Source organism: Eulemur rufifrons, chromosome 3 (assembly GCF_041146395.1).
Source record: "Eulemur rufifrons isolate Redbay chromosome 3, OSU_ERuf_1, whole genome shotgun sequence".
In the NCBI taxonomy this organism is placed as follows: Eukaryota; Metazoa; Chordata; class Mammalia; order Primates; family Lemuridae; genus Eulemur; species Eulemur rufifrons.
In genome coordinates this window covers 33,013,182-33,028,681 of record NC_090985.1, presented here as the reverse complement: position 1 = coordinate 33,028,681, position 15,500 = coordinate 33,013,182, and the positions used below count along the sequence as shown (strand labels likewise).

The window sequence follows — 15,500 nt, the reverse complement described above, 5'->3', positions numbered from 1 at the left end:
CAGTCCACCAAGGCCTGAAATCAAGCCTACAGGTGATGAAAACCCCAAGTCAGCATTTGCCTTTTTAACTTTCAAAGACCCTTTAGTCCTTGCAGCAATATTTACTGAACTTACTACATGCCAGGCCCAGAACCAAGAGTCAGACTAATTCAGCAGTCCAGCTGGACTCTGGTCCTCCCAGCCAAGCGTGCAAGGCTGGACCTTGCTCACCTGGGCAAAGTGATTCTTGCCCTGGTGTTCAGAGAGTGTCCATGCCTCCCCGGGACACCTGGAGCTTTGCATGGTACTCAGTGCCTCGGGCTGTAATAAACTACCATTAATACCTGCCTCTTCCATAAGCTGTGGGTTCCCCAAGCAGAGGGAGTTTTTAAATTTATCGTTGAATGCCTAAAACTTAAGAGAGACTGTGAGCTCACTAGGCAGACGTTTGTTGAGTGAACGAAAGAGCCCAGAGGATGCAAAAGTAAAGGGTGTCACAGCGAGAGTCAGGAGATGCATTTGTGTCTGCGCCTTGGTGTGAGCTGAGTCGTCATTCCCAGAGTGTCCTCCTGCCTCTCTGGGTCTGGGTTTCCACTCTTTGAAAGGGGTGAAGGCTCTGTCTGAATGTCTGTCTCAGCACTGGGGCGTCGCTCAGAGCGGGATGCAGATCTGTCAGCCCGTAGACCAGGCTCCTCCTCTGCCCATCGCAGAACCCAAGCGTCATGGGTGAGAAGCCCTGGACAGGACGCTCCGTGGCCCAGGAGTGGGAGGACTGGCTCGAAGCCTGGCTCCGGCCCTGCTCCCCGTGTCCTCAGGCGATTCTCCTCCTCCCGGGGACCCAGGTCTCCTCTGGTGTACAGAGGATCCCAGATGGGATTGAAGGAGGCAGCCAGAGAGGCAGGAAGGCGACTGGATCCCAGAGATACAGGCAGCTTGAAGCTCCTGTACTCAGACACCAGGGTGCCCCCTCTGCCTGTTCCTCAGGGCAGGCAGCTCTGTGGGCCTTGGTTTCCCTTCTCCACTAGCCCAGTGTTATGTTATCTTATTTGTCAGGATAAAGATAATGCCATTGGCTGGGGGATGGGAAGGGGATATTGTAGAGGCTGGGGTGGGGGCGTCCATAGCCCTGAGTGCAAAATGCAAAGACTCCCCTATGCAGGGCTTAAGCTGGCACGGAGGCACCATGCATGTCCCTACAGGCTGGGGACATCCAGATGGCAGGAGCTATAATGTCACATACCTGCTGCTGCACTCCACCAGCCTTTCCTGATGCTCAGAGGGAAAAATAATAACAACAGGTCTGCTTGCGAAACCTGTGTTGAAGAGAAGTCCCCTGACTCAGCGAGGTCCCAAGAACCCTTGAGGGGGTAAAGAGGGTGGGGCTGTAGGTCATAGCAGAAGGGCCCTGGGCTGTGAGCCCGCTGCAGCTGTGTGACCCTCAGCAGGCTTTGAACTTCTCTGAGCCTCAGTCCCTCTCTGTAAGATGAGGCCAGTCACTTGCCTCTGGGGCTGTGGGGACCACCAGGACTCGAGCGTGGGGCTGAGAATGATTTGATGAAAACCTGCTGAATACCGGGAAGATGGGAATGTGGTGCAGAGCCCCCCACCTCGGCAGCCCCCTTCACCTCTGCCCTCCCCCCGCAGGCCCTCTCTCCAGCCCCCACGACCATGACCTTCACCCCAGCACCCCTGGAGGACACATCCTCACGCCCCCAGTTCTGCAAGTGGCCGTGCGAGTGCCCAACGTCCCCACCCCGCTGCCCGCTGGGGGTGAGCCTCATCACAGACGGCTGTGAGTGCTGCAAGATGTGTGCCCAGCAGCTCGGGGACAACTGCACGGAGGCCGCCGTCTGTGACCGCCACCGGGGTCTCTACTGCGACTACAGTGGGGACCGCCCGAGGTACGCAATAGGAGTGTGTGCACGTAAGTGAGGCCTGCCCTGCCTTCCCGCCAGCCCCAGCACCCCCAGCTCTGGCCCGAGGCCCCCTCCCTTGGCACACCCGCCGCGGTTTCCCTGGCCAGGCTTCCGCTGCGCAGTCCACGGTTAAGGCCAGAGGCCGGGCCCTTCCCAGGGCGAGAGGGATGCCTGCATTCGTCACGCCTGCACGACCTCACTCCTTGCTCTGTTCTTGGTCCTGGAGGCACACTCGTGGCTGTCCCCAGGGGAGAGACAGCCACCAGGAGAGACCTAAGCCTAGTTTGATCCCCGAGTGGTAGGATCCTTTAACAGATGCTCACAGGCTCCCAAGGAACACCAGGCCACTGCACAATTCCAGATATTTTAATAACATTGTAAATTAAAATAATATGGTTTTACAAAATCCAGTAGGCTTGAAAGAATGAAAACCAGCAGTGAGCAACCATTCCTTCCTGCCACCCCACCCACGTTCCTCTGGTTACTACGGTCACTTTTAACTTTTTAGCGCTTTCTTCTGATGGCTGCCACTATGTATTTCGTGTCTTCTGCTGTATCTCGATTAGTTTGATATATCAATTTTGTATATATTATTAAAATATTCCTATATAATAGCCGATGACTTAGCTCCTCTATACCACCAGATACTTCCCCTGTATTCCAAATACTGTCCTAATTTTTGGTTAGGCAGCCATCAGTGTCCACAATGTCATGACCATGTAAATATTGTGCAGTATGAGATAGTGTCCTGCTCTGAATTTTCTTTCTCATGATGCCTATTGTTATTCCTGGAGTTTCTAATTGCCTTTGCTTTTTCTTTACTCTTGGTCTATGATAATATTTTCATGTTTGGAGGGAGGGCTGTTGCTGTCTGTTGTTTGTTTGCTCCTCAAGTGTTCCATCACGGGTATTCTGTCCTTTCTCGTTCCCAGAGACCTCATTTCTGAGACTTTCTGACATCCTTCTATCTGGACTTGTATTCCCTTAGCTTGAATCACCTGAGCATTACCTGAAATACAAGGCCCAGCCTGACGAAGAGAGGTAACTAGGTGTTATGACACAGCAGCCTGACTTCTCAAAGGTTCCACAAAGTCTCAGAAACCCAAGAGCCCCCTTCTTCCTGCAGTGCTGAATCAAGTCTCCCCATAACCATGGCACCATATACACCCCGTCACCTGTTCCCATACAGCACAGTCTCGTACCCTCAGCTAACCCATTATATTTCCTGCAGTTGGTTGTTGATGAGGGTTATACACATAATTCCCAGTCAGACAGCCCCATCTGAGCCTCATGGTTAATGCATGGCACTTTGTCTTTTATCATGGATTGGTTCAGCCTTCCACTTTCATACCAAGTCATGTGTCTTCAGCTTCGCAAGTGACCACCCCACTTCCTCCCATCCTTCCAGTTTTCCCTTTTATTGAGCAGTAAGTTCAAAGAGAACTTGCAGCATCACCTGCACAGAATCATCTGATATGTTGGCTAAAAATATTATTCCTGAGCCCTACCCCAGACTTGTTGAGCCAGATTCCCTGGAAGTAGGAATGGGATCTATATCTTTCTCGAGACGCCCGGGTGGTTTTCATGCACGCCGAAGTTCAAGACTGACTGCTGATACACACACAGACAGTCCGTCATCCACCTCCTCCTCATGACCCAGGTAGGGAAGCCTGGCCTGGTTTTCCTGCACTAGAACCGTCTGCCTCATAATTTCTTTCCCTTTTTAAAAATATTCTTCAAGATCATTGAAAAAGTAATTTTGTTCATTGCAATTATGTTAATCTCTAAAGCTCTATTGAGATTTTATCATGTGCCAGGCACCATAATGCTATAGACAGTCTATCTTGGATCCAAAGGTTGTGTGGGACGAGAAACTGCCTCTCCCACCTGCCTTCCCCATGGGGGGCCCGGAAACCACCTTCCCACCCCCAACCCTGTCTCTTTGCATCTTGGGTCGATCCTGCCTCTGTGCATTTCCTGTCCTTTTATTTGGAAAAACTATGGTCCAGAGGAGATTGTAATAGATATTACACTTACGATGGGTTCGCTGGTCAGGTAGGCTTGAGATAAATATGACTAAATAGGAGGTACAGAAATTCTCAGAGGCTTCAAATTTTCATGTCCACTGTTAAATTCCGAAAGGGGGCTATCATGAGATCTATAGGAAGCTTTTCCTTTTCTAACAGAGTTGAACACTGAACTCCTGTCCAGGCAGATTCTTAGCCACTGACCTCACCCCCCACACACATACACACACACATCACATGCACATGTACACACTCATACACACACACGCACCCCCCTCACTAGTGCTCTACCGAACATGTTCCCAGAAATGCTGCCAGAGTGTCTGAATTCATGAGACCCTAATAAAGAAGGAGGAGAGTCCAGGGAGGGTCTATAGGTAGAAGAAGAAGGCATTTCTGGGCCAGAGGGAAAAGAGAAAGAAAGGTCCCTCTAATAGACAATCTTTCGGCAAATGGGCAGCTCAGCCAACCGACAGTCCCCAGGACAGGCTAAATCTGTCCTTGGATATTTGCTTGTAATTAGGCCATGACAAGGTGGATAATAACAGGAGCAATTGCAACCCTGGCAAGTATAGCTCAAACAGAGGACAGTGGGGGCTACTGCAACCTGCTGAATGTGAGTTCTTGCTGCCAGAGAAGGCCCGGCTGTGCCCAGCCATGGTAAAAGAGCAAGGTCTTGTCCAGACTGCTCTGCTTTCAAGAGAGTCCAGAAATCCAGATTTGTGTATTGTTTGTAAATGTTGGCAATGCATCCAGAAATCTTTTAACAAACATGCTGTGGGCCAAACTAAATACATCTGTGGGCAGAGAGTGACCTCTGAATTAGACCGTTTGGCTATTTCGGTTGTACAAACACTACTCTACATTTAATGCAGCTGGGTCAGGCCTGAGGGCATTGTGGTTTGCTGGAAAGATCATATTTACAGGCAGCCAGACTTGGCCCAGCTCTGCCACTTGCGAGCTACGTGACTGTGGGCACATCACTTAAGGAGCCTGATAAAACCAACCTCACATGGTTGTTAAGGAATAAACAGGGGAATGCAAAAAAAAAAAAAAAAATGTGATCGGCTTAGTTTTCATTTTATTTGCTTCGTTTTAACTTTCCTTTGCAGAAAACATCTCTGTATTGTCCATGGTTATCCTGAGAGGAGGGGCAGGAGTCTAAGAGTGAGGAAGCAGTAAACTCATGCATGGTCTTTGGAACTAGACAACCTGAGTTCGAATCCCAGTGTCATCGCTAACTAATTCTGACTTAGACAAGCTACTTAACCTTTTAAGGCTCAGTTTTCTCATCAAGGGAAATGTGACAAAGAAAGCCTGCCTCCTTGGTTGGTTGGAATGCCAAGTGCCTGATACATGGTAGGAACCCAGTAAAGATCAGGGTTCACCCCAGCTCACATCCATCCTTTGATTATTCAAACAATGAGCATAGGTGAGTGACAATACAAAAATGGGGTTACAACAAGGCATGACCTGCCGCCCTTGTTTCCACAGGGCAAACAGTCCTTGGGGGTGTGGGTGAGGGGAGTGAAGGCCCCGATGGTAGAGCAAGGTGACTTGAGTTTCTGGAAGTCCTTCAATAAGACGAAAGCTAACCAGGTCACGTCTGGACTTGCAAGTCTGAGATTAGATAGGAGGCGGCAAAGGAAACTGGCTTCGCCATCTCTCCAGGAGCAGGTCCTTTGATTAGTTAGAAAGAAAGTGAATGAGGAGGGAGCTCTCGAGTCTGCTGATGGGGCCCTCACAGCCACCGGGCCTCCGGCTAGCCTGTCGTGGGCAGGCTGCCCAGAGCAGCGGCAGCACCACCCTCCTCCCCACTCAAAGCCCCACGGAGGCTGCAGGAGCACTTTCTAGATGCAGCGGGTCTCAACCTCCGCAGCGAACTGGATTCACCCGGGGAGCTTTAGAAGCTACTGAGGCCAACAAAAGAAAAATACTGAGACACAAGTCCACCCCCATGTCCTGAGGCATTATGTGGGCAGCAGAATTTTTTAAAGCTCCCCCGGTTCCACTGCGGTTCCCTTGTGCAGCTCATGGTGAGAAGCCAAGGACTCCAGGCACCCCGGACTGACCTCTGCCTCCTAAGTGTCCATGCAGGGGCTCAGAGCTGTGGGCTTAGCCCTTTCCCTTCTCGTCACCTTCTCCCACACACAAACGCACATGCGCACGTGCATGCGTGCACACACACACACGCACACACACACACGCCCCTTCCTGGAGCAAGGGCGCGGGCAGGGGTGACTCAGAATGCAGAGAGAGAGACTCACCCAGCGCTTCCTCTGCTCTTTCTCCCGCTACTTCCCCTCCTCCACTGGAGCCTGATGGGAGGACATGGGCTGTGGTCAGATCCCCTGGGTTTGGGTCCCAGCTCTATCATTCGCCAGTTTCATGACCTTGAACAAATGAGTCGTTTAACCTCTCTGAACTTTCCTGTCCACCAAATGGGGAAAATAAAACTGTTCTCATGAAGTAACCGGGAGGACTGAATGAGAGAACGTATCCGATGGTGCCTGGCACAAGATCAGAGGGTCAATAAATAGCATCCTTCCTTTCTGCACCAGCACGATAACCATCCCCGGGAAAAACAGTAGCCGCAGCAACATTCACTCAGAGATTCTGCTTCCCGCCCTGGTCACCTGGGATGGTGACTTCACCTTGCTGCGACTCAGTTTTGCTGTATGGAAAATGAAAATGACAATGTGATAGTGTTTCCTTACGGAATGAAATATGTAACAAGCACGACAGAGAGGAGATCCAGTGCCCAACCACACAGACAGTACTTACAAAACCTTCCTGCCCTCTCGGTATTAGGGTTATTATTATTAATGACCACCTTTAGGCAAACCCAGGGGACAGGACAGAATTATTGGCAGACTGCAGATTCTAGATGCTCCTCCTTGGGCAACACTCGTGCTGCCCAGAGGCTCCCTGCCTGTATTCCACAAGCTGTCCTCAAGAGAGAACATGATATCAGGGGTGACATCTGGCCCAGCATCCCTCAAACTTGCCCTGGAGCTCCAGGCTGGCATAAGCAACTCTACATGGCTGCTCGGATGTCAGCCCAGCATCTCAACACCTAATGAAGGTCACTAGAGTCCACCTACCCCAAACCTTGCTCCTGCTAGGAGGAGGGAGCATCTCTCTCCTTCCAGGACTCGGGTCGCAGGACTAGGGGTCATTCTTGAACTTCTCCTCTCCCACTCACCCTCCTCCATCGGCAAGTCCTGGAAGCTCCTTCCAAATCTGTCTAGAAGCTGTGCCCTTCTCCTTGCGGCTCTGGGCCTCTCCCTCTCGCCTGGGTTCCTGGGTGGCCCTGACGCTACCCTCGACCTCTTCAATCCACTCTCAGCTCAGCACCATGAGTGTCCTTGTAAGCATAGTTCACTCACCCACTCAGCAGTTTCTTATCGAGTACCCCCTGCGTGCCAGGCACAGTTCTAGGCTCTCACAGCTTTGCATCCTCCTCTGAGCCTCGGAGGAAGCCTTCTCTGACCTCCTCTCCTTCTCCCCCCAACACCTGGCCCCCTGTCCCATCCCAGGTCTCTCCCACCTCAGGCCTTTACACCTAAGGTGGCCTCCTCCCTACCTAGAAAGTTCCTCCCTGGGGCACTGGCACTTCCTCGCCTCCTCCAGGCCTGTGCAGCAGCAGCACCGCCTCGGCGAGGCCTTCCCTGCCCCTCTGACTTGAGTTTGCAACCGCCCCCCACTCCCAAATCCCCCTCTCTGCTCCCCTTTCCTACCAGACACTTGTCACCATTAACATCAACACCAGCACTACAGGATCTATGTGTCTTTCCTCTGCCACCCCCCACTACACTGTAAGCTCTTTGAGGGCATGGCTTTTGTCTATTTTGCCCACTACTCAATCCCCAGCACCTAGAAGGCTCCATAAATGTGCACCGAGTGAATGGAACACATGTTTCGAGTTGTCCTGGCTTGTTTTACATGCCTGCCTCCCTCAGATCCATGAGCCCCAGCGGCAGGTGTTTGGCGGTAGCAGTGTGCCAGGTGCTGGGGACACTGCAGGGAGCAGGCCACCTGGGTCCCCACCTGTGAGGTGCTGTATCCTTTCACCCAGTGCTCAGCCCGCGGAGACTGGCGTGGATGTCACTGGGTGGGTGCCCGCTGAGGCTGTAAAGGAACTCCCACCCTCCCTGTGAGAAAGTCCCACCCCATGCCCATCCCCGCCCCCTGCCCAGCCCTCTCAGCCTCCCTGCATTTGCCCCTGTGGAACCCGCCCCTCTTGCGTGTTGGGAGACAACCCCAGGGTTCCGGTGTGGTCCAGGGTGGGAGGCTGCCACGAGGCAGCCCTGCCCGGCCAGGGGACCCTGCCCGCTGGGCCTGACCCGCCGCCGCCTGTGTTGGCAGAGGTGGTCGGCGTGGGCTGCGTCCTAGACGGGGTGCGCTACAACAACGGCCAGTCCTTCCAGCCCAACTGCAAGTACAACTGCACGTGCATCGACGGGGCGGTGGGCTGCACGCCGCTGTGCCTCCGCGCGCGCCCCCCGCGCCTCTGGTGCCGCCACCCGCGGAAAGTGAGAGTGCCCGGCCGCTGCTGCGAGCAGTGGGTGTGCGACGACGACGCCAGGAGGCCACGCAAGACCGCACCGCGCGACACCTTCGGTGGGTGTGGGCCTGGGTGGGCCGCGGGCGGGCCCTGAGGGCGGGTTGCAGACCCTCCTGGAGCCCTGACCACCTGGGAATGATTCGTGCCCGGGTATCATTCCCCAGTCCACCACTTACTAGCTGTGTGATCTTGGGAAAGTCACATCTCCCCCAGGACCTTATTTCCCCATCTGTAAAATGGAAATGCTGTCTTCTGTCCTGCCTATCTTATAGGAAGCTCTGAGTATAAAACCGAGTGCATTGTAAACAACAAAGCTCTACACATGCCGCCGTTATCATCCTACTAAGGAGTTCAGGGGTGGGTGGGGATGGAGGAAGTGTGGGTGTGTGGGAACTTGGGGAGGAGGGTCTAGTAGAGATGTCTTTTTGTTTCATTTCTGCTTACTGGAACCTAGCCCAGTGCCAGACATTTAGCAGGTACCCAATAAATGTTTGTCATATTGGTGGATAGATGGATGGATGGATGATGCATGGATGGATGATGGATGGATGGATGGATGATGGATGGATGGATGGATGGGTGATGGATGGATGGATGGATGATGGATGGATGGATGATGGATGGATGGTTGGGTGATGGATGGATGGATGATGGATAGATGGATGGATGGGTGATGGATGGGTGATGGATGGATGGATGGATGATGGATGGATGGATGATGGATGGATGGTTGGGTGATGGATGGATGGATGATGGATAGATGGATGGATGGGTGATGGATGGATGGATGGGTGATGGATGTATGGATGATGGATGGATGGATGGATGATGGATGGATGGATGATGGATGGATGGTTGGGTGATGAATGGATGGGTGATGGATGGATGGATGGGTGATGGATGTATGGATGATGGATAGATGGATGGATGATGGATGGATGGATGATGGATGGATGGTTGGGTGATGGATGGATGGATGATGGATGGATGGATGGATGATGAATGGATGGGTGAACAGACAGATTGATGGATAGATCAGCTAATGAGGATCTGAACCAGGGCAGTGGAAGTAGAGACGTGAGGAAGGGACAGATGGAAGGGACATTGCTCTATTAAGACTGAAGGTCTTGGTGTCAATCCAATGCCTGGGGTGAAGGAGGAAGAGGAGTAGAGGAGGACTCCCAGGGCTCCTCATTGCCTAGGCTAGAATACAAGAGAGGGAGCACATACAGAGTGAAGCAGACCTGCTTTGTTTGGGACAGGGGGAGTTCAAGGCAGGGCACGAAGGAGTGCCCAGTGGGGCAGCGATGGAGGAGGGAGGGGGCAGGAAGCCATCCTCTTGGAGCTGCTGATGGTGGCGTCACTGGGGTGGGCTGGGGCCCAGGTCTGGGGAGGCTGACGTTTGAAGGGTGGACAGGAGGTGAGATGGGAGGAGACAGAGAGGAGGGTCGAGATGTGAGAGGAAAACCAGAAGCAGACAGCAGATAAGGACATTTCCAGAGAGAAGTGTCTACTAGGAAAGCGGACAGGAAGAAGCGAAGAAATGGCAATAGAGCTTGGGAGTTTTAAGAATACAGGTAATTTTCTAAAAATTGTAAGAGCGTGAGATTGCTCAGGGACTGTGTAGGGCAGGATTTCTCAACCTTGGCACCAGCAATGTCTAGGACCAGACACTTCTTTATGGTGGGCCTGTCCTGTGCCTTGGAGAATGCTTAGCAGCATCTGTGGCTTTTCCCCACCAGATGCCAGCAGCACCCCTTCCCTGAGTTGTGACAACTAGTAACACCTCCAGACACTGCCAGTTGGAGAAGCAGTGCTGTGTGGATGCGAGGAGGCCAAGGGTAGCTGTTCCCCCACCACCCCCCTCAGGAGGGCCACACAAGGGTCACCAGGGGAGCAGGGAGGCAGAAGCTGTCTGCCCATTGTGTGTGGCCCAGTGACCCCATTCTGACCGAGCACACGCACATCCCCTGCCTGGATGAGACGACCCAGAAACCAAAGCCCCTTTATCCTCCTAGACAGATTGCTACCTGCCACCTGCCAAGCCCCTCCCAGCCCTGCCCCTCCTCTGCCCTTGGACACCTCCCTTTCTTTCCTCTGTTTCTCACCATCTCCCTCTTAAACTCAGTCATTCCTGCATTCATTCGTCAATGTTCCCTGCACTCTATCAGCTGGGAGGGCTGAGTGTAAGGACTGACTTTCTCCTTCTCTCTCCTTCTGGTCCTAACTAGATCTCTCCCCTCTTCTGTGTTCTCACTCTTCCTCTCTCTTCAACCTGCTCCATGCTTTTATTACTTTTCTCGCCTTCCCTTTGTTCATGCTACCTCTCCTCCTCTCCCTCTCTCTCTCTCTTTTCTCTGTCTCTCCATCCCTTGCCCCCGCCTGTTCCTGCCTCTCTGGCTTCCTGTGCACTGTGTGTCTGGTGGGACTGGCCCGCTCTCCAGCTCTTCCTCTCGTGCGTCTTGTTCCATCTTTCCGGGGGCAGTTCTCTGTCTTGTGGCTCTTTCCCTGCCTCCATCTCTAGCTCACCGCCATTTTCCACTTTTCAGACAGTGAGTGAGCACTGCCATGTTCCAGATGCTGGGGATACGTGTATTCATAGAACCACCCAGCAGTGGGTCGTTGAGTTGGCCACAGTCAAGTGACCCCACACGCTCACGTTGACTGAGCTTTCTAAGGGCCAGGGACAGCCTGGCTGCTTTCACGGGAGTGAAATCCTCTTGCCTAACCACAGCCCTGGGAGAGGCATGCTGTTCTCAACCCCATTTGCAGGTGGGGAACCTGAGGCATGAGGTGTAGCCAGCTTTTTGGAAGTTACATAGCTAGTAAGTGGCAGTGCTACCAGAGAAACCCTGTTAATTTGACTCTGAAGCCCGTCTGTCCTCATAACCACTATGCTTTTGGCGTTACTGAGACGAAATGTTAGGTATTAGGACGTAGGTATTCACCTTTGAACTCCCCCCAAATAAACTTAATCTCTGCAGAGTCAGGGACAGGGACTATATATATATATATATATACATTTTATTTTTATTTTTATTTTTTTTTTACTAGGGACAGGTTGTTGCTCTCTCACCCAGGCTAGAACTCCTAGGCTCAAGGGATCCTTCCACCTCATCCTTCTGAGTAGCTGCAGCTGCACCCAGCCCAACAGTGTCTTTTTAACCTCCTATTCTCAGTACCTAACAAGATGCTTGATATATAATCAGTCAAAATCTAGACCTTTTTATTGTCCTGCCAGCCCACAGGCAGATATTATTGTTCCAGTGAGGAGGCATATAAGATCACACAGCTTGTAGGTGATAGAGTGGGATTCGAACTTGGGTCCACCTGTCTCTAAAGATGGTTTTCCTTCCAAGCTTCCATGCTGCCTCTCTTGATCAGAAAAACATAAGGACCCGAGAATACATTCTCTGCTCCCTGGTTATAAGCCAACTTGCCCTCCTGTGGGGAGGGACACCCAAGCACTCTCTCCCTCTTTCTCTCTCTCTCTGAGTTTCGGGGACCCCAAACCTTGGTGCAGTGACATGAACGTCTGGGGCTGGTGGAGGCTGGAGACTCATGGGGAATCTGGTCCCCACACCCAACAGCTGCGGACGAGGTGGAGCCATGGCACAGGAACTGTATAGCCTACACGAGCCCCTGGAGCCCCTGTTCCACCAGCTGTGGCCTGGGGGTCTCCACGCGCATCTCCAACGCCAACGCCTGGTGCCAGCCTGAGCAGGAGAGCCGCCTCTGCGACCTGCGGCCGTGCGAGGTGGACATGCGGCCGCTCATCAAGGTGGGTCCAGGGCAGCGGGCAGCATCTCGGACTTAAGCAGACACACCTGGCTTCGAGCCTGGCTCCTAGACGTCCTTGTGGGCACCTCTTGTAAAATGGGAATAATTAAGCCCACCGGGTGGGTTTGGTGTAAGAGTTCTCTGAGATAATGCATGTTACTAGGCTGAATTCCACTCACTGGAAGCTCTGGAGGTTACCATATTATTAGAACCAAGCTCACTCTGGAGAGGTGTCGGGGACCCTCAGAAGTGCTTTTCTGTAGTGATTCTGAGAGCCCCGCGCCAATTCCCATCCTCCCTCCCATCCCGTGCCGGCCCACCCCCACCTGCACGGGCACATAGTTATATGGGGAGCACTGGACAGGGCCTGGGACCCTGGAGTCCAAGGCCTGTTGTGACCAATCTCCTCCCATCTCTGAGCCCCAGGCCTCAGAGTTAGACACAGATCTTACTTACCTAACTCAAGCCCTCCTCACTCATGCGTAGGACTGGTCAGCCTATTGTCAAATCAAAACCAAAGCAAAACTAAACAAAAATTCAGCACTGATTCCAGTTTTGGAGCTGAGGAGAAGGTTGCCCAGGAGACAAGACAGTCCAGCTCCTATGGTCCTCTTCCGACGTCCAGCATGGCTCCTTGTCCCCTGGCAACTTCTCCCATCATCTCTGTGTTGCTCACCCGGATCCACCCTTCCTCTTCTTTCTCCTCCTTCTCCTCTTCTGTCTTCTTCCTTCCCTCCAGTGGTTTTTCTCTGTCCTGCTAGCCTTTGCATTCTCTGTGCTTGGCACACAATAGGTACTCAGTAGACATCTCTCGACTGAAAACGTAAGTGGAAAAGGTACCAGCAGCAGGACAAATGGGAAAAAGGCCCCGAGCTGGGTGAGATGGATCTATCTGCCACAAAGCTAATGCAAGTTCCTTGTTGTAGGCTGAGAATTCCCACCCAATTTTGTTTCCATAATTATGTGTCCTAAAAGGGTTGCCCAATTGTATAAGCTTCATGCCCCCAGAGAGCCTGCATCTAGCATAATGCAGGGATATAGTAGACCCCAAGAATTCTTAATTCAACAAGTTTGGTAAGTGGCTACTATGTACCAGGCACAGAATTACACTGTAGAGACACAAAAAGGGCACCAAGTCTCGAGGGGTTCATAGCCCAATGGAAGGATGGAGCTTCCTTTAAAGAATGTCCATCCAGTAGAATAGGTTGCATGATAAGGGTATGTGTGAGAGGCCATGGGAGGCAGAGGATGGGGAGAGGAGGGTAAAGTGTGTCCCCTGACCATGGAGTCCCAATGCTGGCTCTGCTACTAGCTAGCCAGGGGGCTTGGATGGCTGAAGGAGCTAAAAAGGCTCCCCGTGTTGGTGAAACTGTGAAGAATTGGGCATTGGCGAGGCAGAAATGCAGGACAGAAGAGAAATTGCAGGCCACGGGTACAACCCAAGAGAGGCAATTTCCTCTGTGGTCCTCAGTTCCCCTCTGTGTAATCTCTCCAGCTCTCACTTTATTTGCTAATGTCCCTCCTTGCTTGAACATGCTGTGGTTCTGAAAGTAAGGTGGAGTGCCCCTGTGACATGCCAGAAGGAAAAAACCGAGGGCTTGGAGGGAAGACGGTGGTTGTTCGTTCTCTGAGCATCCCCACTGACAGCGTCTTTCCTTCCTCTCAGGCAGAGAAGAAGTGCTTGGCTGTGTACCAGCCAGAGGCGCCCATGAACTTCACCCTTGCGGGCTGCGTCAGCACACGTTCCTACCGGCCCAAGTACTGTGGGGTCTGCACGGACAACAGGTGCTGCATCCCCTACAAGTCCAAGACCATCGACATCTCCTTCCAGTGCCCTGATGGGCCTGGCTTCTCCCGCCAGGTCCTGTGGATTAATGCCTGCTTCTGCAACCTGAGCTGTAGGAATCCCAACGACATCTTTGCTGACTTGGAATCCTACCCCGACTTCTCAGAAATTGCCGATTAGGCAGGTACAGATCTTGGGCCCTGGGGCCTGGCTCGATGCCTGCAAAGCCACCAGCCCTCTGTGGCCATAACTTTGCACCATTGAGTCTTATTTTATCCACTTCCCATTCACTCCAGTTACCCTGGTCAGGACCCTTGGAATCCTGGCCTGTCCCTAACTACCCAAACGGCCCCTGATGGTGCTGCTCAGGCCCACACTATGGTCCCCTGCTTGGCAGCACCAGTATTGACTCCAAAGAAAACATCTGTCTCTAGCCTTTCTGGACAAGACTCAGGCCTGATTCAGCCTGTCCAAGTCAACAAAGTTCTGTTGGATCTTGCCCAAGTCCCAAGGAATGGAGTCTAGTAGATAGCCAGTACCCTAATTCCCTCCTTATATGCCAAACTGCAACATTCTTGGGGTCCATTCCGAAGGATAGATGGGATTTAGAATGGTAGATAAATCTATTTGGACCCTGCCAAGTGGCACCTTAATGGGCAGTTCTGACCTCAGCATACCAAAACTGTCTCTGATTCCAACAGTGTGTACTTACCAGACACTTGCCAAATAAAGTGAATGGCTGTTTGGTTTTGATTTTTAATGGAAAGTTGTATCTGGGTATTATTGAGGTTAGGTTTCTTTTAACCCCTACACTGTGAAGGGTATAGATTAAGTTCATCCCAGTTAGAAATGCAATTTGATAAACATTCTTGCTAATGGGGAAAGCCCCCAGGTAATACTCCTTGGACAGGGCAAGTTCAGCCCATTTCAGAAGGAGCCCTTGACCCGAGCTGAGCACTGGACCGCGGCTGACTGCCAGGGCATCGGGCAGTTGGCCAGGCTCGTCCCTGCATCCTCACTTTCTCCCTGCTTGGGGCTCATGGGATTGGTGGAGCCCCTGGATTTGCCTCTCTGGTCCCTGAGAGTGGTGCCCTGGAACATTCCTCTTTCTTACGGAGCCTCCAGAGACCAGGCTGCAGACCAGGCCAGACCTTCCTGAAATGACCAAGACAGATCCAGGTCAAGTGTGGTCATACCAAGAAGTGAGTCCACTCTGCATCCGCCCGACCTGGCCTCTCAAGCTGGAGGCTCTGGGACCCCAAGAGTCCCTGTGCCCAGGACACATCTCTTTCTGCCTCAGCAACCCACTTTTCAGCCTTCAGGTCTGTGACCAAAACAGCCCCCAGTTTTCTGGTGTGAAGACAAGGGTTTACCAGTTGTTTAGAAACAGAAATATACTTAACAGGGGTTAAAAGCCAAAAGGAGTTGAAGCTAAAAAGAAGAGA

At 52.3% G+C, this 15,500-nt stretch overlaps 1 protein-coding gene across 1 annotated transcript; it reads left to right on the top strand.

The window, feature by feature from the left end:
• Positions 1 to 640: 640 nt before the first annotated feature.
• On the top strand, positions 641 to 14,235 carry CCN4 (cellular communication network factor 4). Its single transcript, XM_069465595.1, has 7 exons — positions 641 to 705; positions 795 to 939; positions 1,624 to 1,903; positions 8,291 to 8,545; positions 9,835 to 9,843; positions 12,080 to 12,270; positions 13,936 to 14,235. Exons 1-7 carry the CDS (start codon positions 641 to 643, stop codon positions 14,233 to 14,235), a joined length of 1,245 nt encoding a protein of 414 aa, XP_069321696.1.
• Positions 14,236 to 15,500: the final 1,265 nt, after the last annotated feature.

What these genes read in the sequence shown, in the direction of transcription:
- CCN4 (XM_069465595.1), top strand. Translation starts at nt 641, where the DNA reads ATGCAGATCTGTCAGCCCGTAGACCAGGCTCCTCCTCTGCCCATCGCA. An exon ending in CGCAATAGGAGTGTGTGCAC is followed by an intron (nt 1,904 to 8,290) that starts GTAAGTGAGGCC and finishes CTGTGTTGGCAG; the next exon opens with AGGTGGTCGGCGTGGGCTGC. An exon ending in ACATGCGGCCGCTCATCAAG is followed by an intron (nt 12,271 to 13,935) that starts GTGGGTCCAGGG and finishes CCTTCCTCTCAG; the next exon opens with GCAGAGAAGAAGTGCTTGGC.